General features: G+C 47.4%; 1 protein-coding gene across 2 annotated transcripts in view; it reads right to left on the reverse strand.

The window, feature by feature from the left end:
- The window catches only part of DOCK2 (dedicator of cytokinesis 2), a 371427-nt gene that overhangs the window by 83491 nt on the left and 260402 nt on the right, over nucleotides 1-27534 (reverse strand). For both annotated transcript variants that reach the window (XM_014563918.2, XM_032465120.1), the window contains one exon: nucleotides 860-958. In XM_014563918.2, coding sequence (XP_014419404.2) covers nucleotides 860-958 — 99 coding nt within the window. The remainder of the gene's footprint in view (nucleotides 1-859; nucleotides 959-27534) is intronic.

A 27534-nucleotide genomic window follows, 5' to 3' on the forward strand; every position in this document is an offset into this window, starting at 1 on the left:
TGAAGGTTTAGGACACTGGCTTCCTACTGATTCTCTTTCTGTGGGCCACTCTTTGAGGTTGGTCCAATAATGGTAACTCTGGTTCCTTCAAGGAGAGTTAAAAGTGAGCCCTCGGCAGCAGAACCCCTGAATCTGGCAGTAGTAAGGAGACAATGACAACGGTGACCATGCTGAGGGCAAAGGGACTGCTACACCCCTAGGCCAGCCCGAGCTGGGCTTTATGCTGAGGCCATCATGTGCTGCAGAGGTATGGGCTCTCAGGCGACAGGCACACAGTCCTGAAGCAAATGGGTCCTGAGAGGCTAGATGAAGAAAGGGGCTCAGGGGCCAACCTTCTGTCTGCATTTGTTATTACAATGTCAGAACAGCCACCTCTTACCGGACACTTACAACGTGAGAGCTACTGTGCTCTCATGTAATCCCTTCTCAACCCTGGGACATAAATGATATTATTCCCACTTTACAGATGGGTAAGCTGAGGCTTAAGAAAAGTTAACTTGCCCACAGTCACACAGGTAGCTGGTGACAAATCCTAGATTCAAACCCAAGACTGTGTGTCTCCAACGCTTATGCTCTTAAGCCTCAAAATGTCCAAGGTCATCAACAAATATTTGTTAAGGCATATGCAGACTAGACATTCAGGGCTCCTGTCTGACATGGGCTGAAGCTGCATCCTAGAAGTGATATACACAAGCCTAAATGGGAGTGAGAAATCAGGATTCACACGAACATGCCTGCAAACTTAGACCCACAGGTACTCAAGGCTCATGGGACGATCTTCTTGCCCTAAACTCTCAAGAATCCTTAGTGCAAAATATCTCCCCAACACTCCCCCTGACCCAGCACCCTACAGACTCACCACAAGTTCCGAGCTGGTCTGGAAGGTCTCAATATAGAAGGAATAGTGCTGGTCACCCATCTGGTGCAGGATGGCTGTCATAGATGCCACAAAGTGACTCTGCAAGAAGTAAGGAAAAGTGCCATGAAACAGCAGAGAGAGGACCACGAGATTCCTCTTCTCCATTCACTTGACTTCGGTCTGGAAAACACCTCTCCATCCCAGGCCAGTATGAAAGGGCCCCCGAGGGATGGAGAATTTTTCCTCAGCAGATCAGCGTGTGAAACTTCCCTGAGAGTAAATGTCTCCTTATGGCTTATTCATCAGCTCATTCATCCAAAAAGCATTGACTGAACACCTATTATGTGCCTGGGACTGCATAGAAGCTCCAGATATAGACAATAAGGGCTCGATCCATTACCTCTCCGGGGGCTTGTTTGCTGGGAAAAGAGCACTGTATTGATGTCAGGGGATCCAGCCTGTACCAAGAGTCTGGAGACAGTCTGATTTTCTGGTAAACAATTTTACACGTCTAATTGCTAACTGTTTCATCTGTAAAGTGGGACAATAATCCATCCATATCTACCCCTGGAGATGTATCAAAGGATCAGATGGCTCCCATAGTGCCTTGAATACACTGAAGCTGTCAACAGATGCATCAACTGTACCACCACGAACCAGCCAGTGAGACGCCGGCAGCAACCAGGGATCGGCACTTGCTAAGGGCCATGGAGGGAAAAAGAAAAGAGAAGAGGTGGTGCTTGCTCTTCAGGAATTCATGATCTAGTTGGGAAAGCAAGATAAACATCCACAAGAGAAAAACTACAAGACCTTTGCCTGCGAAGCCAACCAAGTGCCAGAGGGACTCAGACGAGAAGGGAGCCAACGCGAGGAGTCGGAGAGGAAGTGGGTCTGGAAGGATCCGCGGGATCAGAGAAGCGAGAACCCCCTCCTGTCATGCATCAGAATATATCACCTCACCCCCTTCTGCTTTCTCCCTCCCGGATTTTATGAGTCTGCACCAGGGTGGCGCTGTCAGTCAGGGCTGGCATCCGCAAGTGGAATGTAGGGAGCTCTGCTCTGGGAACCTGGTTAAAGGAAGTACTGCCCATAAATCTACCAGCTGGGAGAAGCCACTCAAGAGTGTCTCCTGCAACATTCCCCTGGGCTGCCATCTTAACCCCAGGAAGGCCCCCCCAAGGCCCTGTGAAGGGCAGGCTTGTGAAAGATGGCCCGTTTGGTGGGATGCAGGCATCTCCAGGGAACCCCACTGCTAAAGGGTATCAGACATAATGCAGACCAGACAGGCGGGTCTGGAAGTACTATGTTTGAACCAAGTATTATATTTGTATCACAAACTGCTGTCTTTGTTTTAAAAAAAAAAACAAAAACTTTTCTTGGTCATTAAAATATAATGTGAAAAAAAAAATCCTCCCAGATAACAGGTTTACAGTTCAGCGATGGTGGTGGCAGGAGCAGCCTTGAGGTCCCCAGGAAGCTCCTTCCACACTCCCCCACAGGAAGCCTTAGGGATACTTCAAGCTCGCACTCCCAAAAGGAACCCCCAAAGATACGGACTCTCATTTGCTTCCACGTTCTTTCCGATTAGGACGTGAGGGAGAGTGTGCTCGCCCAGCCAGCAGGACCAGCTATGTCATTCGTGGGGCTCAGGACGAAATGAAAATTGAAGAGTCCTTGTAAAAATTCTTCAGAACTTCAAGTCAGCCTCAGAGCCCTTCTGAGCACTGGGCCAGGGCACACGCACGGGAAGCCAGCACTGCCTGTCAGTGACCGCCACACACACGCGCCATAAATGCTCAGAAACACGCAGAGGGGGCAGAGTGCGCCAGATGGGGACGCTCGGGAGCAACGGTGATGACACCATGTTGCTGGGGACCTGGCACCTCTACACTGGGGCCAACCACCTTGGCCATCCAGGGAGTCAAGTCCTCTCTCGGGCTCAGGCCCCCGGAGGGGGGTGGTGAGTTTGTGAAATTATCCATCCCTTTCAAACCAGACAGAACGTCACCATCGCTGCTAACTTAACCAGGTGCTCCCAAAACCAAGAAACAAGTGTATTACTGTTTATGCCTTTGGCAGGCTGGATGCAAAAAGAGAGAAATTTTCCGAGTTTGGGGGGGGGTGCATGTGTGAGAGTGTGTGTGTGTGTGTGACACACATGCCTGTGTCTCCTCTTCTCCCTCCATCTCTTCTGTGAGGAGCTTCCTCAAAGAATTCAGCCAGTGGCCACTAGAGGTCTTTCCTTTTCACATGGTAGCTGCCGTGCAGTTTTTCCGGCTTTTTATTTATTCCTACGTGAGCAGACCCACTACACTTCTTGCATATAAACAGTGAAAATTACAATATAAAGGACTTATTATTTCTTCTTTTGGAGTAATTCTGCTGCTGGCCAAAGCCTGGCTCATTTTGCAAAGAAGGGAAGGACATCCTCTGCAGGTAATTCCACGGCTTCAAGGTAAGAGATCTGGGAAGGTTTTATTTTTTTGTGATCCACCATCCTCTCGGAGAAAATGCTATCATCTCTTGGACAATAGTTTACTTTTAAAGCTTTGGCTTAAATGAGTCCTGCGATTGTGAGCGTGTGTGTGTGTATGTGTGTGTGTGTGTGTGTGTGTGTGTGTGTGTGTGTGTGTGTGTGTGTTGGAAAATCCACCATTGTCAGAACTGCAGGCTGCCCCAAATGCACAGATACAGATACGGAATGCTTGTTATTTCCAAAGGCTTGATTTGAATTTGAAGGGGAAAAAAAAAAAAGCAAACAACGAACCTCAGAGCTCAAGTTGCCTGGAATTACCTTGAAAAGGCTGCATTGTCTTTTAAGCCTTGTTTAGAGAAACTTCCATGCTTCATTTGAAAGGAAAATAAAAGGGGAAGGGGTCCCCGTACCCATCTAAAAGAGTGACTGTTTTATGAAAGAAATTATTATCTTTTTATAAGGACTTGCTCAGGGTATGCAGCTCACCGATCAATCAAAATTACTTTTACCAGCTTGTCCGTTTCTCCGTTCTAACTACCACATAGAAAAACCCAGCCGAGTGCCTTCCAGTACGATCTGTGGTGCGATGTGACTGAAGTTTGGACAAGTTACCTGCATTTGGCTGTTAATGAGAAATGACAGTGCTTTACTTCCGACTGGAAGCATCTCCCTTTTTTCCTGCTAAGGTGTCTAGCCCACTTCAATGTCAGATCTGTCAGAAATCACACCAATGTGATGGACTGATTTCTGAAATGGAGACACCGGCAGCAGGTTCGAATACAGAAAAGGCTCCTCTTTGTTATTTAAATTAAAAACCAGAAAGAAAAAAAAAACACTCTTGGTCACGCAGTGGTAGAATGATGGAATCACGTTATGTTCCTCTGATGTTCATCCCTTTTTCAGTTGTGTCCTCAGCGCGGCAACCCACCTCTGTCCTTCCGGCCCCCTTCCCTTTTTTCACAAGTTTGAGACCTTCTACATCCACCATGTTTTAAGTGTTTAGAAAGAGATACAGGGACTGGGGGTGGGGGTGATGATCAGGCTGCATCTGCCGTAGCAACTCAGAATACTCCCAATGTTGACATGGCTCAAACTTTACAGTGTCAGAGCCCAAACTCCCAGCCCTGTCAGCAGCATGGAAAAGCCTGACCACCGCATGGGGGACAGGGGGGTGGAGGGACCCCCTGCAGTCCAGGCTAGTGACAAAGCCCCTCATTTCATCCCTGGTGGAGATTTTGCGGTCAACATATATTTACTACCAAGGCATGAGGCAGCCACTCATCCGTACCCAAGCAGCATGCCAGGTGCCTGGATAGGAAATTGCTTCTTGAAACAGAATACCAGGGGGACCTGCAGATTAAATTCCGGAGAGAAATTGTATCTGAGACGCTGGCACAAACCAGGCAGAGTCACCTCTGCTCCATTCGGGATGGTTTAAAATGTAGCTAATGAATCACAGCATGAAGAGACACGGTTTGAAACTAGGTCAAACGTGTAAAAATAAATGCAATCATCGCAGGCACTTGGCTGATGAGGGGCTACTTAACGCCTTGAGTGGCAGAGCTTATGTGCCATATAGAACGCTCTTCAGTGATCCGCGACCATCAATCCTCTTAATTAATTCAGCCTATCAGCGTGTAGGGAGGTCTTGTACACCTGGGAGAGAGCTGAAGCTCCGAAGGAAGACACTCAGGGTCTCTTCACCGTGTCGCGGCAAGAGAGAAAAAGAGAAACCCAATATTGTATCATTAGCATTAATTAGCTGGGGTACTAGGTGATCGCGATCAGGAGAACAGCCGTCTCCAAATTAACCCACCCCTTTGCATGAAAAATCACCATCATCATCATCATCATCATGTTATTGACAAGGCCAACAGTTTTGGTGCACAACACACAAGCCTATCTATTTAACCACCTCTAAAGCAAACACACCTACACACACACACACACACACACACACACACACACACACACGTCAGGACCCCTGCAGTGCTGAGTGAACGAGGAAGAGGCTCTCAGTTTGCCTTGTCTTGAAGAACTAACGAAACAGGGGAGAGGGGCATGGTTGCTGCAGATGCGACCCCCGCTCACCTGAGATTGGTGGGAGTGATGAGACCGCAGAGGGAGGGAAAGAGCCAACTTCGGGAGCTTGCTACCTAAATGCCAGCATTACTATGCGATGCCAGCTGGTGACACGTTGCCATAGTAACTTCAAATAATGTGCTCGACCAAAATAAAATAAAATACAGAGAGCGCCAAGGAGAGGAGATGAAGGAGGAAAGTTTGCATGCCGAGGGAGGCTCACAGGGAGATGAAAAGTTTTATGGATGGGACCATCCATTTCCTTTGGAGAGACTAAGAGTAGCCACATGCCACTCTAAGGTTGCTTCTCCATTCACTCCCATGCCTGCCACGTGGTTATATAACAGGTTTTATTCTTGGATGGAATTGGCGCTGTCTGTGTGGTGGATCCAGGACTGGAGGTGGGAAGCTATGGTGTCAGGAAAAGCAGGGACCCTAAAATCCCTTCATCTTAGAGCTCGGTCAGGAAGCTCAGAGTTGTCGTTTGCAGCGATCTTCAGGGAAACTAGTGTGGGTGATCTGTCTTAGCAACCATCAAGGTCTGGGCACTGTGCTGAGTGCCCGGGTGCAGCAGCGAGCCGGAGGGGTAAGGCTGTGCTCCCAACAGCCTACATCTGATTCTGCCACGATGTCAAACATCCGAGTGGGGAACCTAGAAGCCAGACAGCCTGAATTCAAATCTCAGCTCTACCGCTTACTAGTGGTGTGACCTTGGGCAGAGTCTTGGGTCAGTGTAAAAGGGGATAGAAATATGCCTTACTTCATACAGTTTGGGTGAAAATTAAATCAGTTGTTTGAGTAAAGCACTTAGAACACAGAAAGCCCCCCAGATACTTATCCATTAGTATTATTATTGTCATTGTTGCTGACTCTGGGCCAGAGAAACCATGCAGATGGGCTAAAGGAAATCCTGAGCAGAGAAAATGATGACTCCATGTACCCATGATGGTCTGTGGACACACAGCGCCCCTGACACAGCTTGGGACAAACAGCCAAGTGTCCTTTGACTCTGGACATGCCTGTGCTTAACAACAGGCCCCAAGCAAAGCTCTTTAGTAAATCAAGCGTGTGCCTCTTGGAGCAGAGCACGCTGGGAGGTCTCTTTTATTTGGGGACTGTTGCTGGCAGGTAGGAAGAGTGACAACGGGGCCCCAATTGTTCAAAAGCCTGGAGTGTAACTGTTCTTTGCTGTAAACTTAGTCCCGCAGCTGTTTGGCTTTGGGAAGCGCCTGCCGTTGTGTGCAGTGACATTTCTTTGGCTGCCCAGGGATCCTGCTGTGTGACAGAGTAAACCAAGTCACCTTCCTCCAGGGAGAAGCTTCTTGATGGGCACAGATCCAGGGGTCCCGTGGAGCCTGCTCCACATCAAAGGCACAACATCGCAAGAAAACAGGACGGTGCCGCTCAGATGCTGTGTTCCCTGGATGCACCCTGACACATCCCATCTGTACAACACAGCAGCTCTTTAGAGTCCGCTGTGTGCATCCCTGCCTGGCCCTGTGGGCAATAATGATCACTCTCCAGCATCACCAGGGCCAGAAATGCAAACACGGTGTCTCCTCAGAGAGCTATCCTCACGGATAAGGAGCAGGAGGGGAGGGGTAACAGGGCCGCTTTGAATCAAGGCTGGAAAAGGAGCCGGAATTGGTCACACATTCTTCCTTTGAAACGAACATTCTCTGATCTTGGCTGGAGCCTTTGCATGTGGCTCTGCAGTGTGGGGTCACTTTAAATCTTCCAAAGGCTACAATGGGACGTTTAATCCAAAGGGAGGTGGAAGGCAAGCAAATTCTGTTCATTCATTACTTGTGCTCAGGACTCTAACTTTATCATCTCACTGAGTCATCTCAACACCCTCCTGAGGTCAGCCTCATGCCCATTTTACAGATGAGGAAAGTGAGATGCATGCAGGTCACGCAGCTTGCCTAGACAGACATTTAGTATATGGTGGGGCAGGAATAAGAATCTGGGTCTTTCTGGCTTTAAAATCTATGTTCTTTTTGTAAATCCATGATGTCTCCCATGTCATCACTGTCAGTTCCATCTGGGCAGAGATTTTTGTCCCTCTATTCCCTGCTGTATCACCAGAATCTAGACTTGAACTTGCACACAGTATGGGCTCAATAAATATTTGTTAGATAAGAGGTTGAACTTATTATCACATTCTCCACTTTCAAAAGAATGTTACAGGGACTGCGAGACTTCACAGACTCTGAAAAGTTAGGGTCATCAAAGGTAGAACCCCTTTGCCTTAGGAGAGGACAGAAATGAATTTCTATTCTATTTCAGAGCTTACTGCATCTTAAGTCATATTGACTGAGCCAGAGTAAGATCATTCTTTCACACATTCCTTAACAAATATTTCTTGAGCACCTACTATGTTCCGGGCATGGTTCTAGGTGCTGTGGACACAGTCATGGATAAGATTAACAAGCAATTTGTTCCTAAGGAGCTCGCATCCCCACTGGGTAGAGGGCCAGGGATGGGGAGACACATCACAATGAAGTGAATACATAAGGAAGATCATTTTAGGCAGTGGTATCTGCTCCTAACAAAATATTATAGAGCAATGAGATAGAGATGGCGTGGGAAGGGAGCTCTGTTCAATAGGGGAGATAAGGGTGGCCTCTTAGAGAGCCATTATTTGAGTGGAGATCTGAATGATGATGGTTGGTCCTGCAAAAGCTGGCAGAATAGCATCCGCGACAACTGAGCAGCAGATGTAAAGATCCTGAGGTAGGCTGTGCCTAGAGTTCTGGAGAAGGCCAGCACGGCTGGAAGGAACAAAACGAGGGAAGGCACACATGAGAAGAGGTCAGAGACACAGGCTGGGACCAGATCCTGAAAGCCTTTGAAAGTCAGGGGCAGGAGTTTGGGTCTTCTTCTAAGTGCAAAGGGAGGATTTGGGTTTTAGGAAGCTTGCTCTGGCTGCTGTGTGTTTCAAGAACCCCTCTTTAAAGAGGTAGTTTCCGAGTCTTAGCCACATCTCCAAGACGCCACCCTGGAGTTGTTCCCGGGGTCACGGGTGTGTGAAAAGCGCAGACCATGCTCTCAGTGTTGACTCTCCCTGTCCGTGGCAGCGCCACCACCCTTCAGCCAGCGTTTCTCACCACATGACTATTCATAGCAGGCTCTGGCCCTCCTTCGGCAGGCATGCAGGTGGACTCTAGTTTTACGTGGATCCCATATGCCTTCAAGTTCAGTGGTTTGCCTCCCTGTCGCTAGCGCCAAGTGAAGGGGAGGGAGCCTGCTACGGTGGCTCCCAGACTCTGATTAAAGCCACGCCAGCCATTGGGACTTGAGAAGGCTGCTTGCCAGGACAGGGGCTATCATTCAGGACACCCCAGTTTTTAACTAAACAGAAGATGATTTGTCTAAATGTTTCTAATTACGTCTGTGGAGGTGTGCGTGGAGAAGTTCACAAATGTGATTGCAAAAGGAGTAGTTTGAGAAACAGGGATTTATTCTCAGCACATACGCCAATGATGATCTTCTATGCTTTGCACCAAATGCCTCAGGAAGGGCTGTGTGCAAAAGTCTGTTTTGAGTCCTGGACAGTATGGTTTTGTCCTCGGCTCACATATTCCAGAGAAAAATCAAAGTCAGGAGCACTGCTTGCACGTGGGCTCTGGATCAGTCTTAAGCAGCCCCTCACCTTCTCCTGCAAATACGTGCATCCAGGTTGTATAAGACACCAGTGTCAACCTTCAACAGGGAAAAGTGTCACAAAAGGATATTATGACTCAGGAAGGAGGCACTGTGGGCTAAAGGAAAACAATAATAATTACTATTTTTTTAAATATTACTTTTGTTTGGGGGGGCAGTAATTAGGTTTATTTATTTATTTATTTTTAGAGGAGGTACTAGGGACTGAGCCCAGGACCTTGCACACTTATCACTTGAGCTATATCCTCTCCCTCAATAATTACCATTTAAAAGGCTAAGTGTGTGTCGGGCAGTGTGCTAAGCCCTCTGTTCATCCATTGGTAAGGACATTTTATAGGGTTTTGGCAAAGGAAGGAAAGCACTGGAAGATGGAGAAGCTAATATCAGTTGGACGTTTATGTATCAGACACTGAAAAAGTACACATGGTCATAATACAGCTACCAGTTACTGAGCGCTTACCGCGGGCCAAGGGCTGCGCACGCTTTATCTCAGTTAATCCTCTCAGCGTTCAGTCAATGTTGGTAAAACCACGTGAACTTTACAGATGAGGAAACCAAGGAGCAGAGAGGTGACATGACCTGCCTAGCTCAGCTTGATTCCAGACTATTGTTTTGTAAACAGTGACATTAACTTATTAATACGAAAATTAAGCAATACCTCAAAGTACAATGAAGAAAGGGAAAAGTGCATTGTATTTTACTCCACCATGCCTCCTGCCCAACCTTGAATGTGGAGAATATTCAATATTCATTCAATTCAATAAACCTCTAGAATGGTTGAGGACAGTCTAGACATCTCTTGTGCCTATACAGAGAGGGAGGGAAGGATGGAGAGATGGAGATACGGATGGATGGATGGATGGATGGATGGGTGGATGGAAGCTAGGGTGGCAGATTACATAAGCAGACAGAATAACTGGTAAGGGTTGCCACACAGCTACATAGACAAGACCAGCCCTCTTAATGACTACGCCCTATGGCTTATGAGTCTCCATGATTTTAGGCTCAGCTGAGGATAACCCCTCCATTTTCTGCATTGTCTGGGGTTTTGAAGGCCAAGAACAGTTCAATGAGGGACACCAACACCACATATTAGGAAATATATCTGGTTTCCCACAGAAGCAGCTTTCCTGGAAGGCACCAGACAGGGCTCTCTAAGTACTGGGATAAAAATCCCAGCTCTCTTCGACATGCTCTGGATCTTTGGACAAGTTGCTTACATCTCAGAGCCTTAAGTTCTCTGGTCTCTGAAATGGGGATAACAGTGCTGCCAGGGTGCAGAGGGTCCCGGGAGAGCCCGGCAACACCAGAGGCACTCAAAAAGCCTTCTGGCCATGCTCAGCCTCAGCCCCCTTTCTGTTCACAGGGAGCAGTTCGTTGATCGGCTGGCAAAGTGTGGAGTTAGCTTTCGGTGCCTCGTGGAGGATGACTTACACCTCCCTGTGGCCCTGGAGAGCTGCACTGCGGGTGATGATCTACACCAGCTCTCGCTGCCCTTTGTTTCCATTCACAGAGCATCTGCGTTTCAAGCAGGGGAGGGGCAGGCAGACAAATCTGCTTACAGACAAACCAGGCAGCCAGGCAAGAGAGTTTTCAGGAGGGATGATTACTTTGTGGATAAAAGGATGTCTTTAGTTTGCCCCTCCTGTTTCCTCCACAAGGAATGAAGATGAGAGAAGAGTGAAGAAGGTCTTGTACATCGTGTTCTAAGCCCAGCTTTTCAACCAGACCTTTCCTGGCACTTTCCCCTACCTCCCCCAGAGAGGTCTAGTTTGTCCCTGCAGCAAGTGGTCGGCTAGTCCCGGCACACTCAGGTGCAGCTTATCCAGTGTGTGTGCAGGTGGCCTCTTTGCAAGCTCTCTGCATCGCTCAACCCAGCAGTGCTTAACCGAAGCAAAGGCACACTGACCATGTAACTCTTAATCCACACTAGGATTTCCCCCTTCCCAGATGATTCCTCACTCCCGGTAAATCAGTCAATTAGCCAATTATTCACTCAGCACCTATTATGTGTAAGGAGCTGTATCAGGTATGATCATGGTCCATACCCTGAAAGTCTCAGACTAGTAGGACAGATTCCTTCTTTTCCTTCCTTCCCCCTTCCTTCCTTCCTCCCTCCCTCCCTCCTTTCCTTCCTTCCTTCTTTCTTCCTTCTTCCCGCACTCCCTCCCTCTCTAATACAGTAGTTCTAACTAGGAGGCAACTTTTTCCCCCAGAGGGAATTTAACGATATCTGGAAACATTTTTGTCCACCGTAACAGAGGGAGAGGGGGAGGTTGCTACTGACACCTATCGGGTAAAGGCTAGGGAAGCTGCTAAGCAGCCTAGGATTCACAGGTCAGCCCTAATAACAAAGAGCGATCCAGCCCCAAATGTCACTGGTGCTGAAGTGAGAAATTCTGCTCTGTAGAGAGATACATATTATAATGCTGAATGACAGGTGCAAAATGAATGGGTAAAGTTTTCCCTAGGCTCTTAAGAAGTGAAAATGACCTTTGTAGTTAGGAATGTGCAGGGAAAAATTCACAGAGCATGTGGGACTCGAGGAGCTACAAGAGAGAAAGAGATTAAGCTAAGAGTGGGAAAGGACATCAGTAATAGAAAAAATACTTCATTTTATAATTTGATTAATTTGATTGATTGGTATTAACTGCCTAAAGAGCTGTGTGAGGAGTGATTCTAATGCCAGGCCCTAGCTCAGCAGGAAAGAGTGTGGCGATCGATTAGTGATGTCTGCTGTAGACAAGGGATGGGGAGGGATAGTACATGTGCTGAGAAATTGCTGTTCCACTTTTATACACGGTACATGGCAAGGAAAGAGGCAGAGGTGAAAATGAGCAAAGTGTTTTGGTACAGCAGAGGTTCACAGAGGGAGATCACAAGAGATATTTGGGGGGGCAGACTGGAAGGACCTTGAATGCCAGGCTTGAGGGCTTTGAATCTCAATCTGCCAGTAATGGGATGCCATGCAGGCACCTGCCCACTGGGTTGCCTTCAGGCCAGCTCTGCTGACAAGGTCTTGAGGACCAAAGAGAGCTACCCAAAGTCCTTGTTCTTCATTTCTATAAAGGGAGTACTATTTCATCTGTTAACAGTTCAAACTGGCAGAATCATCACGCTCTGGCTTTCATGAAGCTGATCCCCATGATGAAAAAAATCCTATGAAGCTGAACTCAGAGATAACTGTTTGAAAAGCTGACTCCAAGGGGTCACATTAATGAGCTCCTGTAAGCCCTTTTGGATAGAGCATTTCTTCTGCTGTCATTCATGCAAAAACAAAAAGGCTCCAAGGAGGCGGAGACAGAAGGGAGTGGAAGTCCACTCCTGGGTCGTCTGTTCCAGCTGACCCCCTGGTGAGGACGCTGCATTGCCTGCTGAGCTAGTGCTTCCTGTCAGCTCCCCGCTCCCCGGCTGGCTGGCTCCTGCCTAGGGCAGTTTCCTCCCTGTCCTGGGAATGATACCTCATTGATTTATTGGGTTGCAATTTTCCAAATGACATCATACTCCTTTTTTTCCTCTCATCCTTTCCCTCTGCTCACCTCCCTCCTCTTAAATTCCCATTTGTCCCACTTCCACTTCCCTGTCCTTTGGAATGGTAACAACTTCCAATTACCATCCTCCGCAGTCCGCATTAGCTGCCTGCTGACTCCCTCTCCCCGTCATCATTAATAAAAGGTGACACTGCAGCTTGGCATGAATGCAGGTCCTCCCCCACCTGCCCCAACCTCCCATCTCTGGGAGCAGAAGGCTTCCTGGCCACACAGTCCCGGCCTTTGATGCTTTCCTCCGGCACTCCACTCCTATCCCTGTGTTCTGATCCACACTCAGTTAAAGAAAAATCAAGTGATACAATGAAAAATGCCACCCAGAGTGCCGGCCTGGTGGCACCCAGATATCAGATCAACCTACCACACAGCCCCGTATTTGCTAATTCCGTCTAGAAAAGAAAACAGATGTCACAGTCATCTGGACTGACTTGCTCTTTAAAACCCCTGCTGACTCTTTCAACCCTGGCAGACCTGGAGAAATCCTAACACAAGTCGAATCGAAGTTAAAGCTTAGAATTAGAGTTGATGGGGAGAGTGACCCCTGGGAGTCCTTGCAGGCCAGCCTCCGTGCAGCACAAATGGGGAAGCCATGGACCAGAGAGGGCGAGGTGGTTCCCCATGGTCACACAGCCTCTGGAAGTGGCGGGGCTGGTACTAGAACCCAGCCGTTCTGACCACAGTGCTGAAGAAACTGTATCATTATCTACCAGCTCCAAACACTGGCCCCTGAGCCTCCAAATTCCTCACGAACAAAACGATTGTTCTTTCCCACTTCCTGTCTCAGCCAGGGTGTTGTCCTGATACCCAGAATAAATGGACCTCAACTGAGGCTGGTGTTTGAGATGCACATTCTTCTTTAACTTCCTCACCACATAGGTTTCAAGACTGGGGGAAGAACAAGCCATTGAGCACTAATTCCATCTTTCAGAAAAACTGAATGGGTGTCTCTGTCACCACGATTCATCCCTGCTTTAATCTATCACATTCTGTGCCCAGCATCCAAATATAGTTAAGAACATGAGATTAAAAACCAAACAGTTGATCACTGAAGTCACTCTGTGTAATGAAAATCCATCTGAATGTGTGTTTAAGGGGCCTCAGCGCAGGAACAGGGTGGGACGTGGGGGCTTTGCTTACATCCCTTTGCCCAGGACATCCTTCAAACCAGCAGCCTACAGGCCTCACGCAGCTCCCAGAAATGATTTGTTTGGCCAAAACAGTGTTTTTAAAACAATTGACTCTTCTGTCAACATTTTAAAACTAGAAGCTATTGCATGAATTTTAGATTTTCGGCTTCTCTTGGATGTCTAGCAGATTCGGAGATACCATTCTGCTTTCTCATATGGCTGCACTGGTTGCTGGCCCCCTGAAACCGGTAGGGGCTGGGGCAGGAGGTGAGCAAACACGTTCCAGGTAGCCAGCGCCTGGCCTCATTCAGTAACAACCATCTCATCCTGGTCTGCCCAGGACTTTCCAAGTTTTAGCACAGAAAATCCTATGTCTCAGGGAACCCCTCGATCCCTGGCAAATGGGGACAGTTGGTCACCCGACCTAGTTCCTCTTTTATGTACCTGCCTGGTTCCGGTGGGCACTTGCATGAAAGGCCTCTTCCCCACTGCTGCCTTCATGCCCACATGCCTCCACAGAATAACACTCAAGGCTGCCCACAATCTAAGTCCTATTTCTCTCCCTGCCTCCTCTTCCCACCTACATGCCATCTACTCTAAACTTCTCTTCACTCCCTGGACATTTGCACAAGACAAGGATGCCTTCTTTTATACACCATGAAGTCTAATTCATTTTTTAAAACTCATGCAAATACCACCCACTCCTCCAGGAAGCCTTCTCTGATTCCACCTGAGGCTCTTCTGTCCAGACACAGTTAGACGCTCCCTCCCTCTACTCCAATAACATGCAAATCTTTCTCCTTTCATTGTCCTCATCAAGTGGGTAAGCTCTGGAGGTGGCCGTCCTAAGGATTCAGAGGGAATCAGAATTGTGACAAAATTGAAATATGTGAGGACTGTGAAACTTAGTTTGAAGTCTCAGTGTCTCTGTTGTTGTGAGTTTTGCACAAGTCACCAAAATGAAAACTGAAAACCATCCCATAAGTATCTGTACCTATCCCATGGTGACATTAAGCTTTCTAAAGTCTAAGAACAGCTGGGTCTCCTGAACGCTGACATCTAACTCTCCTTCTGCCTGTAACAGAATCATAGTCATATGTCCAGGTGTCTGTGTTCTCCAGTAGGCTTGGAGACACTCAAGGGCAGGGACCTTCTCCCAGAGCCTGTGTCCTCCATGCCTGACACCTGGAAAGTGCTCAGTTGAAGTCTTTCCAAATGAGCGAGTATATGAGTGAGTGAACTCCTGTCGAGGAGACCAGGAAGACTGTCCCACCTGCTGTGATTTTAAAGGAAAAAAAGGTCTTCTTAGCTACGCCAGTGGCCACGGGGCCTCTGTTGCATTAGCTCATTGCCCTGAGCCATACACCGTCTAGAACAACCAGTCTAGGATGGGGGTCAAGATGTCATTCTTTTGGTCACTTCTCATAAGATTACAAAGTGTTGACAGCTTTAGGGTCTTTTTTGATAAGTAAAGAGAATTCTAGCAGTCCGGCTTCATACTGAACATTTCCCCCAGGACACCCCGCAGGCAGTTCGTAATAAACATGTCAACACCAACCCTTTCCTCCCAGAAGCCCCTTCCTCCTCCCCGTGTGCTCCTTCTCAGAATCACCCACTAACTCAAGACAGCAATCCAGCCCTGGTCCTTCATTCTGATTCTACCCCTCGCCCCGTTCCATAAATCACCAAGCCCTGGAGATGCAGGAATTTGTCTTGAATGTGTTCGTCTCTCTGTCCCCAGTCTCACTGCCCCGATTAAAGCTGCCATCATTGTCGCCTGGATTATTGCAGCAGCCTCCCAAGTGGTCCCCTGCCTCCAAATCTGTCCCCTCTAATCTCCGTGTTACAGTCAGAAGTGTGATCTCACTGCAACGGAAATGAGACCAACTCTCACTCTTGCTTAAAATCTTCAATAGATCCTACCGTCTGTTAAGATAAAAATTCAAACCTCAAATTAGCCCAGGGTGCAGTTCCCTGTGTGACTGGCCCTTTTCAGCTTCATTTCTTCCCCTCTTCCTACCCACCCTTTTGAACTCTACCATCAGGCCACACAGAATTTGCCCTGATTCCCCTCCAGCTCACCTGTCCAGATCATATTTGATCACCTCTAACAGCCTGTCCACGCAGCTGTTTCCAGCCTCAGCGTGCATGCATGCATGCATGCACACACACACACACCCCTCTAAACAATCTGCCTCATCACCTCTTCAGGTCTCATATTTGAAAGCACCTCCTCCAGAAAGGCTGTTGAGATTCTCTCCACCCTCAGCTGGGTTGGAGGTACTTCTCTGAGCTCTCATGCCCCTGCAATCATCGCTCTGATGGCCTTGATCAGAGTTTTGGGGAGCCCTCTCCTTATCTGTCTATCTCTGCCACAGGGCTGTGAAAGCAGAGACTGGGTTAGGGGCCCACTTTCTTCTTATGTCTTCATCTGCAATATACGCCTGGTGCATACAGGTACCCAACAAGTATCTGCTCAACGAACAGACACACAGTCTCAAAGGGAAGTGTGCATGGGACACAGATTGGGAAGGTGACTAAGTGGCATGTGCTGATTTAGGTCTGCTTTGAGGGGACACACAGACTGGTATATGGCTCCTTTCCAATCAAACAGGTCCCTCAAGGGAATGGGACTGAAGTCTTATCTGTCTTGGAGAATAGCTTCCTCACCCTTTGATGGCTTGAGCCTGAGTGGGAAGGGGACAGATTTTGGAGTCCTCGCTATGCTTTCAGGCTCATGTCCATGAACACAGTAGGAAGCAACACCGGACCCAGAGTTAGGAGGCTCTGGTCCCAGCTCCAGCCCTGCCCCTTGCTTCCTGTGTGCCCCAGGGCAAGTTGTGCTCCCCTCTCTGGTCTTTATCTACAAAACAAGGCTAGGGAATCAGCTCCTTCTACTCTGAGTGTGATGACTTAGAGTCTCCCACAGCTGAGTTTGCATCTTAGGCCCCTAGTTCCTCGCTGTGCAGGCCTCTGTAGGTACCTTGACTTCCCAGGGTGCGTGTAGACTAATGTGATTACATTCCTTAAGTGGTTAACGCATTACTGCTCACAGCTTAAGTGCTCTATAAATGATTACAATTAAGCGTGCAGGCATGTCATATAGCTAAGTTATCAATGGTTGTAAGATAAAGCTACACAGAAACAGCTAAGATTTAGGCTCTTCAACTTTGAGTCATGTAACCACCGCCCTCTCCTCCCCCGCCAAAAAAAGGGCTGATTGTACAAATTTGCAGCAGCTATAGCTTTCAAATGAAGCATCCAACAAAACTGACATTATGTCACAATGAACATAATAAATGCTTATTATACTGAATCAAGCCACAATTATGCTCCTTCCATGATGGGATTATATATCTCATTTAGGAATTTTAAATCCCTTACAACTTCCGAGCATGATCTGTCACATGCTATCATTTAAAGACTGGTGGGGCGTTGTAGAAGAAAACTTCCCTGCCTCTGCGATGTCAGGTGATGCTTCCCTGAGAGCCCCCAGGTCTCATGTGAGTCTCTCCAAGCTTCCAGCTGGTAGAGGGGCATGAAGATGCCTTTCCAATGGATAAACCTGTGTTCCTGGAATCCTCCTCTGGCACAGGAACTGTGTGGGTTGTCACCTTTGTAGCTGGTTACAACCAAGGGACACCTGGAAAGTGGGAGCCAAGAGGCCCGCATTCTAGTCCTTCGCGATCAATGAGCTGGGTGATCTTGGATGAATAATTTACAGAGGTTAGGAGATTATAGGCCTCCATTTTCTCATCTGCAAAATAAAAAAAGAGGCCTATAGCTCTAAATTCTGGAAGTCTATGATTGGTACCTGAAATTAGACAGACTGCAGAATTAGGCCCCTTCTTTTCTTATTCCTTGGGTGAGATTTGGGCTTAGAAGTTGTGGATCCCAAACTTTGCTGCACATTAGAATTACCTGCTCTCCACTTCCCCACAAATGGGGATTTTTAATGTTCCTTGGGCGATTCTAAATGTGCAGTAAACTTGGGGAACCACTGCTCTTAGGAGGCCAGTGTAGCTCAATAGGCAAAAATAGGGCAGGCCACCCTGACTGCAGACTGGTCGGCTGTCTTAAACAACTTCTCAGTTCCTGTGAACATACTTCTCCTCATTTCTAAACTCATAAAGGTTTTACAAGCAATGATTGAGATAACGCGCAGGTACCCAGTGCCTTGCAAAGTGCAGTCCACAGACCAGCAGCATCGGGGTCACCTGGGAACTTGTTAGAAATGAAGAACCTCAGGTCCCAGTCCGGTCTTGATGATGCAGAACCCGATTCTAAGAAGATTCCCAGGTGGGTAGAAGGCCCATTGAAGTTTGAGAAGCACTGCTCTAGCACTTGGGGCTGTTCAGTACAAAGTATCTTTTGTAACCTTCTCATCCATCCTCCCCTTTCATTCATTAGCCACTCATCAACACTGGCACACCACGCGTAGGGCCAAATGCTGGGCCCTTAGCCTAGTGACTGGTACGTAGTAGGGCTTCAACAGATGTTTGGTGATTCAGTAAATGGATACAAAAAGGAATCAGACCTGGCTCCTGCTCTCAGGAGGGAGCTCATGGTCCAAAAGGAAAATTAAGACCGGAACTCAGGACAGAGTAATAGTCATGAATGACGAAGGCTCCCTTTTATTCACACACTAGCTATGTGGCAGGTGTATGCTAAGCGATTTACCTGCATAATCTCTCTGAATCCTCACAACAACTTTAGGGGTAAGGCTATTATTCTCTGCTTTAGACGAATGAGGAGACTGGCACAGAGAGGAAAAGTGGCTTGTCCAAAACCACACTCAGCTAGTACGTGGCACCGACAAGATCTGAAGGCAGGGCAGCCCCCGCCTGACCACTCTGCACTTCTGTCACTGCAAGATGAAGCACCGGGGCAATTTCTGCCTTACAGCTTTGACTAGCCCCTTTCAAGGGCAGCCCCGTCCCCAGGTGCCGTGGCGAGAGGCAGCAGGAGGCCCTGCAGGCAGGGACACTGCAGGGTTGCTGTTCCAAGCAGAAGAACTGGCCGGAGGGCTGAGAGCTCCTGCCGGCTGCTTGTCTGACACAGTCCACCACATCCAGCTGCCCCTCTCCCCGGCCTCTCTCCTACCACTTGGGCATTTTACTTGCAAATACATTCTGCGGAGGACACCAGGCTTCTCAATGACAAGTCTAGGCAACAGAAAGAAAAATCATTGTCTGAGCTTGCGGGTAGGAGGCAGCAACTTTCCGGAAATCTCCTGATGAGGAAGGAAGAGAGGCTGGGAATTCCAGACCAGGGGTCTTGAGCTCTGGGCTAAGGAGGAGCTGTGAACAAGGACAGGTCTTTGTTCACCAGGGACTCAAGATAATAATGTAATTCCCCTTGATCTTCCTCATCAAACAGAAGAGTTCCCGAAAATCTGCATCTGAATCATGTTTTGGTCAATATAATTTTATCATTCAACATGAGATGGTGGATGGCATGGTAATTAACTGAAATATTTATTTGTGCTTCAGCTCTCCTGTAATTTTCCTCCCCTTCTCCCTCCCCTATCCCTGCCATTTCCATAGGGGAGCCAGGAATTTTGCTCCCTGCCCTTGGAGCAGTGTTCTCACAATGTCGACCAGCCTCGTGGGCATCACTTAGGACCTTGTTTGAAATGCACATTCTCAGGCCCCACCCCAGACCTGATGAATCAGAACCTTGGGAGTAGGACTTCCAGGGGGCTCTAACAGGAGAGCTGCGGGCTTAGAGAGCTTTGGGGCAGAGCATCTTCAGTGAGCAACTGAGGTCAGGAAAAGGGAAGAGGGACACATGATGCTGAGAAGGAGGAGAAAGCAGCTAAGGAGGGGAAAGGGTGAAAAAAAGACTGCTGGGACTAGGAGGGCGTGGGGAACTGAGGTTCTGAGTAGCAAAGGTCAGTAACCCCTGCCCTCAGCTGTGCCCCCAGGGTGACTGGACCCCTGGCCCCAGCAGTACTGAACCAGAAAAGCTTCCTCCCTTAGGGACAGGCATGACCAATGGTACATCAGCAATGAGCAGGGTGCACCCAGGACCTGCGGGGTCTCCAGGAGCGCTCAGCTAGGCACAAGACCCCAGGGGCTTTTCTCTGGGTGGGGAGGGCGGAAGTTGAGTCTGAGTCCTTGCCAATGCCGAGAGAGACAGGTCAGGGCTGCTCGGGGTGAGATCTGAGTCGATGGAGAGAAAACCACGGGTTGGTTGTCTTCTATCTCACAACAGTTCATGGGTGTAAATTTATACCCGCCTCACCTGGACAGCTTGAAAGAGGCACTTCTTTGAAAAACATTCTCAGCTTCTCCCAAACTCTCTTTAGACAGAGGCAGCAGTGTCTTACAAGCACAGAGAGAAGCGGTGGGATGTTTTATTTCCTAATACAGATGTTGCAGAAGCACCCAGTGGAAATCCAGGGGCAGAGGCTGGGACAACCCAAAGCCCCGCTCCTCTTCTCCTTGCTTCTAGGGAAGCAGTTTTTCTAGAGCAAACCTGGCCAGTATCCCTCCCATTACTTGGCTTCTTCATGGTGGGAAGGTCCCCTCCAGACCCTCATTTTCACCATCAAAATGTCAATTCTCACACCCTTGGGTTTAACCCAGTCGTAGCTCAGAATCTAGTACCTCCTCCCAGCCCACACCTGGCCAGGTGATGGTTGCAGAGAGCACCGCCCAGGCAGGTGCTAACACTTTCTCTGTTCTGGGCAGTGAGTTCTCTGCTTCGTCTTGAGCCTGGCCTCCAGGCCCTCTCTCTGACTTCTACCTTGATATCCACCACCCACCATCTCAGCAGGAAGCTCTCTCCTTCTTCTTTCAACTCATACTTTCTTTCTCTAATTTAGAAAAAAAAAATCATATCTGACCTTTTATTGCAATATTTTCTAATATGTCATCTTGAGCTGTTGGTATGTAGTTCCCAGAGGTCAGGGGTCATGACCCACATACATCTTTCTATCACACCCACCCCAGTGCCTGACACAGATTCAGTTTTCAGTAAATATTTACAGAGTGACTCTCTCTACACAACTATATATTTGACAACTCCAGGCAAATATTTTATAAGCAACGTAAAATCAAAATGCTTAGTTGGAATGCGCGATCTTAACCTCTTCGCTTACCTGAAATTTGATCTTCTTATTTATCTTAGGAAATAGTCCCCCATCTTCCCAGCTGCCCACATGGAAAGCTTCATACATCTCTGACACCTTCCCTTCCTGGCCACATCCAACGGTTGGCCAAGTTCTTTCCAATTTCTACCTAAGAAATATGGCTAAACTCGCTCCATTTCCCTCTACCCCAGTCCAGTCCACCACCGTACCTCGCTGGCACTATAGCAATAGCCTCCCCAGTGGTACCTGCTTCCAATCTTGCTTCCTCCCCTCCGGGGAGCAACCAGAGTTGATTCTGAAAAATCCAGGTCTCATTACTCATGTCTCTACTTAGACACAATAAAACCAGAGTTTTTCCTTTGGGTTCATCTCCCACTGCTCTGCTCAGACACACTGGCTTTCTCTAAGTTGGACGAATTAGCGTGTTCTAATAGGTTCTTTATTTTATTCTTCTTGCAAATCTTTCCATTGTTCCTTCTCAGCACTTGTCACAATTCTTAATTAGATATTTATTTATGCATTTGATTTGTTTTATGCTTGTTTCCTTTCCTAGGTGGAGCTTCTGGAAGGCAGGGACAATGTCTGCCTAGTTCACCATTGTCTTTCCATTACCCAGCACAGAACCTGAATATAAGATATGCACAGTAAATACTGTTTCAATAAACACATGTTCAAATTGTAAACATCATGCTCAGCACGCTATGCTTACTCTTGCTCTGTTGTTAGAGTTGATTAGCTAGCAAAGGTGAGACATTCCCCTGATGCAAAGCAAGACTAGGCAATTCAATTTAATCCTGTTCAGTGCAGTTCAAGACATTTTGATTATATTCAGTTCATTTTAACTGAATTCAACAAACCTTCACAGACACCGGAAATCCGACAGCCTTTAGGCTAGGATAGAGAAATGAGTGATGAAAATTAGCCATTGTCTGCCCTCAGGGGGCTTCCCATTTATTGTTCCTCATCTTATAGCCAGTGACAATTACAGGATATGTGACTGAACTCACCTACCATCTTGAAATTGCAAACAGACTACTGGTTGACTTAAACTGACTCTCACTGCCGTCACTCCCAAGTTAATGTATTGGGGTATCAGATAACAGTTAAAGAGGTTTAAATATTGCATAAGACTAGTGGAAGTGAATAATGAGATGATGACCAAGAATGCTGAGTACAATGACTCACCCTCCATCACCAGTGACAGAAATTCTCCAATCCATATTGAAAGCCTAACCTAGGACCTCGTGTTCCTTTCCAATGGATAATGTCTCCCTTTTATTTTATTTCATCTTGAATATATGAGATTTTAGCCTACTCACTTCCCAAAAGATGTAAGATGAATGACAGATTAAAACACAAGACATATTATCAATGCCGTGAAGTGAATTCATCTATTACGAGAAACAGAAATAGTGACTTTTAAGGCACCATCACTAAGCGGCTGTAAACCCGAGGCCCTGGTTCTGAGTCCTCCGGCAGCTAAAGCAGAAAAAAAGGAAATACATCAATTTACAAGGTTTTAATTTTCTGACCTGGAAGACAAATACAGCTTTCTGCAGGGACCACGTTATTTTTTTCCTCTAATTATACACTGGCAGGAATTTATCAGGGGTCCTTACAAAAGGACTTAGAGAAGCAGAGAAGACCTTACCTTAATCAGTTTCACTAAAGTAGCAAACGCAGCTCAACCTGGTCGTTCTCACACACACGTTCAATAAAGGCATTTCCTTCAGAGACTGATAGCATGGGATCCAACACTCTGCCTTCTGATGATCTAGCTTTATACTGGCTTAATTCCGCTGAACCTCATTTACTCTTATCTGGACCTTAGTAGAAACCAAACAACTGTTCCGCCCTCCTTCCAAGCATTAGCGGACTCAGCTCCCTGGGATGTTTGTTTCCTCTTTTCCAGGGCAGACCTTTTTTACTCTGTCATTCTACTCCCTATTTTTCCCCCTGAGTCCTCTATACTCTCCCTAATCTCCACACAACTCTTTCTTGACCTTTCTGCATCTCTGATGACTCTTAAGATGTGGGAGACACGTCTAGGATAGTGTTTGTTGATAAATGTCTGGCCAAGAATAAGAAATATAAAGTCAGAGGATCTCAGAACTGAAAGGACTCAAAGGTTACTTAGTTCAGCCCTCACCTTCATGCATCATTCCCTCTGTAACATCCCCAATAAGGGAGCCGATGACCTCTGCATGAATAACTTCAGAAAGACAGAAATGTCCACCTAACCAGCTGTGGACTGCGAGAATTGTTAGAAGGCTCTTTCTATGTTGGGTTGTAAGCTTCTTTCTTATAACATCAAGACATTGAACCAGTTCTGGCTTCTGGAGAATGATCTTCTGGTTCCCCTTAAAATAGTCTGAGAAGTTACTCTTTTTTTAATACAGACCCACCCCTGCTCACTGGAACATTCTGTGATGCCACCTAAATTTTCACGTGTTGTTTCTGCCCAGTCCTAGGCTTATCTACTTTGAAAGTCAGTGTTTTATTAATGGAATCTATTTGACCTGGATTCTAGGAACCTGTGCCATTCCTTACCAAACCTCCCATGAGCTGTTTATGCTGACACAACACAATCATTTGAGAGACACAAGGCATACTATATATTTTCCCCACTGTCCTAAGTATTTCTGGCAATATAAGAGGAGTGTGAAAGGGCACAAGCCCTCTACCCCGAGTCAATTATGAGGGTGACTGGGTGGCTGATAAATGACAGCCCCTTCTGCGTGAATGGCCTCTCTACAGCTGGGCGTTGCTGGCACACCAGCTTTCTTCCTGGCCTTCGTACTTATGTAACAGTCTTTAAGAGAGCCCAGTGCCTAACACAGAATCCTAAAATGTGACATTGTTCTTATGAAATGAATATTTAAACGACATGCTGCAAATTCGTACAAAAAAGGGAAAAATACCCCCTTTGTCCTCTATTTTAATAATAAAAAAGAAGGGGTGAGGGACAAAGATGAAGAGAACAGCCACCCTGTAAGTGCATGGAAAGCTACAATTTAAATACGCACACCAGGATTTCAACAGAGAACATTCTGAGCCCTCAGCTCTGTTACTCGGATGATGGGTTTTTCAGGCTTTCGGTCTGCCCTGCTCTTGTTTGCCCACCTCTGCGGCTCTCGTTGTCCCAGAAATCCAAGCTTAGACTGGGGAAGGAAGGCAAAGATGGTACCCAACGGTTTCATAACTCCTCATTATCAACAGCACAGTGAGGTATGAACGGGGCAGGTTCCTTTTCCTGCCGAAAGGTACCAGATTATTGGTGTCTTCTAAGTTAGGACTCCGTCTTCCCCACTTGAGGGCAGATAAGCAAGCTGACCGTGCTTTGTCCACCTATGTGTGTGTGGACATCATGTTTTCCACGTGCAAACCCTTCCCGCCCATCCAGGGAGCGTATCCACCAAGAGGATTTTACATGTGCCCACACTGCTTTAATTTTCAAGAGCGACTCGGTTGAGGTGAGCTGGCAGGGCATCTCCGGGCACCGGTGCTCAGGGTGGACGTTGCAGTGGAATGAATGGCTGTGCGCAGAGGGGAGGCCAGGGGGTGAGAGGACATCAGGACTGACAGGAGCCCAACCAGACACTCCGGAAGCCTGGAAGACCAGGAGGATGGCCGTACGCTCCCGAGCCTTCCTAGGGCACTGTTTCTGCTGCTCCATGAGCAGCACGGAGAGCTTGGGCAGGCACCTGACACGTCCTGACCTCAGTTCTCCCATCTGCTCAGTGAACAATGATAGCTAACAGGGGTTAAGTACTCACTACATGTCAGGCAATGTGTTAAGTGCCTTCTATATTTTGTCTCATTTCATCCTCATAACAGTCTACAAGGTAACAACTCTGACTATCCTCATGATATGGATGTGGAAACTGAGGCTCAGAGCAGTTAAGTCCCTGGCCAAAGGGCACACAGCTAACAAGTACTGATGGTATCTGTTTTCTCTCGTTCCTTCATTCACCACTGTTGACGAGTACTTGCTCCAAACCAGGCACTGAGAAGCAAAACCACAGGCAGTCCCTGCCCTCACGGCTCTCAGTCTCATTGCTGGAATTCACACACTTCAGAGTAAGTGGAAGTGGCCTAGGACTCCAAATTCTCATGCTCCTGTGGGCTCTGGGACAAGCCCTGCCTGGTGCTGATGACTGAGACATGCTCAGGGAGACAGTGCTGGTTCCGCCTAACCTTCAGGGACAGAAACCAGGCGTACTGGCCGAGGCAGGAAGGTCTTGTAAGTTTTCCTTACATTTGACGTCAGCCCAGACTTACAGGTCTGAAAGGTACCTTGAAAATGAATTGAATCCACTTCTCTGCCTCTGAGAAAGACTGCATTTGTACCGTTCTTTGCCAGAGAGAGTCCAGCAAGGAACCTCGCTTTAAAAACCTGGTTTAAACAAAGTCTGTATTTACAAACAGGTGAATTTAAGGGCATTCCAGTGCCTTTAAATAGTGAGCACTTCCAGTGCATTTTAAATAGGATTCATTCAATGCATTTTCTTAACCACACAGCTTTTCAGGAATGCAAAGTACACCTGTGCCCAGCATCCTAAGGCTTCTAAAAGGTAGATGATGCCTTTCTCCCTGTTTGGGTACAGGCTTATACCTCTAAAAGCATTTGTACGAAAGTCCTTCCTTAAATCTAACCCAAATCCTACCTGAGATGATTAAGGTCACTTGAGTGATCTTTAAAATACAACCCAAGAGAGAGGGACTTGAGGAAGAGGGCGGATCCGGAGTGGAGCGCAGACTCGTGCTGAGGACTCCCAGGAGATCTGGGGCAGCCTCTTGGATTAACAACATCATTTGTGGCTACATCTTGGCATCATTTTCCTAATTTTGTTCTAGCTGCTCCCAGACACTCAGTCCTGAAAATCCTTTTCTTGGAGACACTTAAAGCAGCGTCTGTAATGTGTGCCACACAGCTTAGCACTTGGTCAACCAGCACGGCTCTTGAAGATGATCAAGTCCTGCCCTCCCAGGACAGAGGAGGAAGTTGAGGCTCCAGGAACCAGTGACTGGACCCAGGGCATATGCAGCAAATGTGCAGCAAAACCGTGCAGCTCATCCAGACTGCAGACCCCAGACATGGTGCTCTTCCCTCTAGAAATCTGAGTCTCCTCCCCTCATGTGACTCTTTGTTTCCCTGAGGCCCAGAGACACGTCCCGGCACATTTTCTAGGACTCGGCAGCCTGGGTTTGAGCACAGTAGTTGCCTGAAGCACGTGTGTCTTGCTTTGACTTGAGTGGGTTCAGACAAAATCTGTCTGGGAGCCATGAAGGGGAACTGAACCTATGGATCCTCTGTACCTGTTTGTAAATACAGACTTTGTTCAGCTAAGTTTTAAAAGTGAAGTTCCCTGACTGAATCTCTCTAGAGAAGAGGACAAATGTGATCTCCCTCCATTCTTTCTTTTCACACTTATTAAATACGCTCAGGAGGTGTCTGAGCCCAGAACCTTCCTATAGGAAAGAACAGCCCATCACTCTCTGAGCTCTCCCTGGCACTGCCAGATGACCTTCGGCCCTTAGTGGTCCTGGGCAGGGGACTCCCCCTTCCTCTCCTCCAGGACCACCCTGAGCTCTAATTAGACGGCAGAAGCCTGGTGTCCCCCCCACCTCCTCCGGGAACAGCCGTACAGCTCCCAAGCTTTCCATCATCCCTGAATCTCGGCAGGGTTACAAGCTGTCTGGCTCAGGACGGCACCAAAGTGCTCAGCTCTGCCCGGGGTTGGCTCTTGGAGGGTGAGGTCCTGTGACTCTTCTTCCACTCTCTGGAACTCTCCGTTTGGCGGTTTGCCAAGTCACTGTCTGTGATCAATTCCTAACGCGCCTGCTGAGTTCGCACAACTGTTGAAAGTACCTGCTCATGTTTCCCCTGGCAGCGGTTCAAGCTGATACGGACTTAGTCACTGGGCTGCACACACGTGCAGCCCGGGTGGCCCGTCTCAGCCTTCTCAGGCGTCTCAGGCGAACATGACCGCTCATGAAGTCGTCCCCCTCAACTTTAGGGGCTGCCCTTGAAGACGTATTAAAAAAAAAAAAAAAAAAAAAAAAACAAGCTCAGGAAGGCCCAGGACTCTGCATTTGGGCAAGTCACTCCCCTCCTTGGATGGCTTCCCCATTCTCAAAATGGGAGAACAGGCATAGATGGGTTCACGAGTTCCTTCTGCATCCAAGTCCCACCTGACTGCTGGGCCACAGCCCTGCGTGAGGAGGCGAGAGGGGTCTTTCTGGCCACGAGCTGACAGCCTGCCATAATCACCTGAGGCCTAAAAAACATTATTTTTTGATTCAAAATACAAAAATAGAAAACTGCAAAATCAAAACGAGCAAATATTTAATTAAATGTCTACAAGGTAACATTATACAAATGCCATTAATTATTAAATTTGATACCATAAACATTTCATTGCATTTAAAAAATTTATTTTTTATTTTTTATTTTTTCATTGCATTTTAAAACAACGCGTTTCTTAGAATTTCTTCCTTTGAAAGAATTCTCCAATACTACCTGGTGATTGCTGAGGGTTTACAGTCATGAGTTACTAGCAGCCAAATGTTTTCAACAGCCAAATTACTTTCTAAAAAATCATTTTAAACATGTTACAGCAAAAAAAATTAATGCACAATGTGGGTAATTTTCAATGCGTTTGATAGGAGGTGGAGTG

Source organism: Camelus ferus, chromosome 22, assembly GCF_009834535.1.
Source record: "Camelus ferus isolate YT-003-E chromosome 22, BCGSAC_Cfer_1.0, whole genome shotgun sequence".
Taxonomy (NCBI): Eukaryota; Metazoa; Chordata; class Mammalia; order Artiodactyla; family Camelidae; genus Camelus; species Camelus ferus.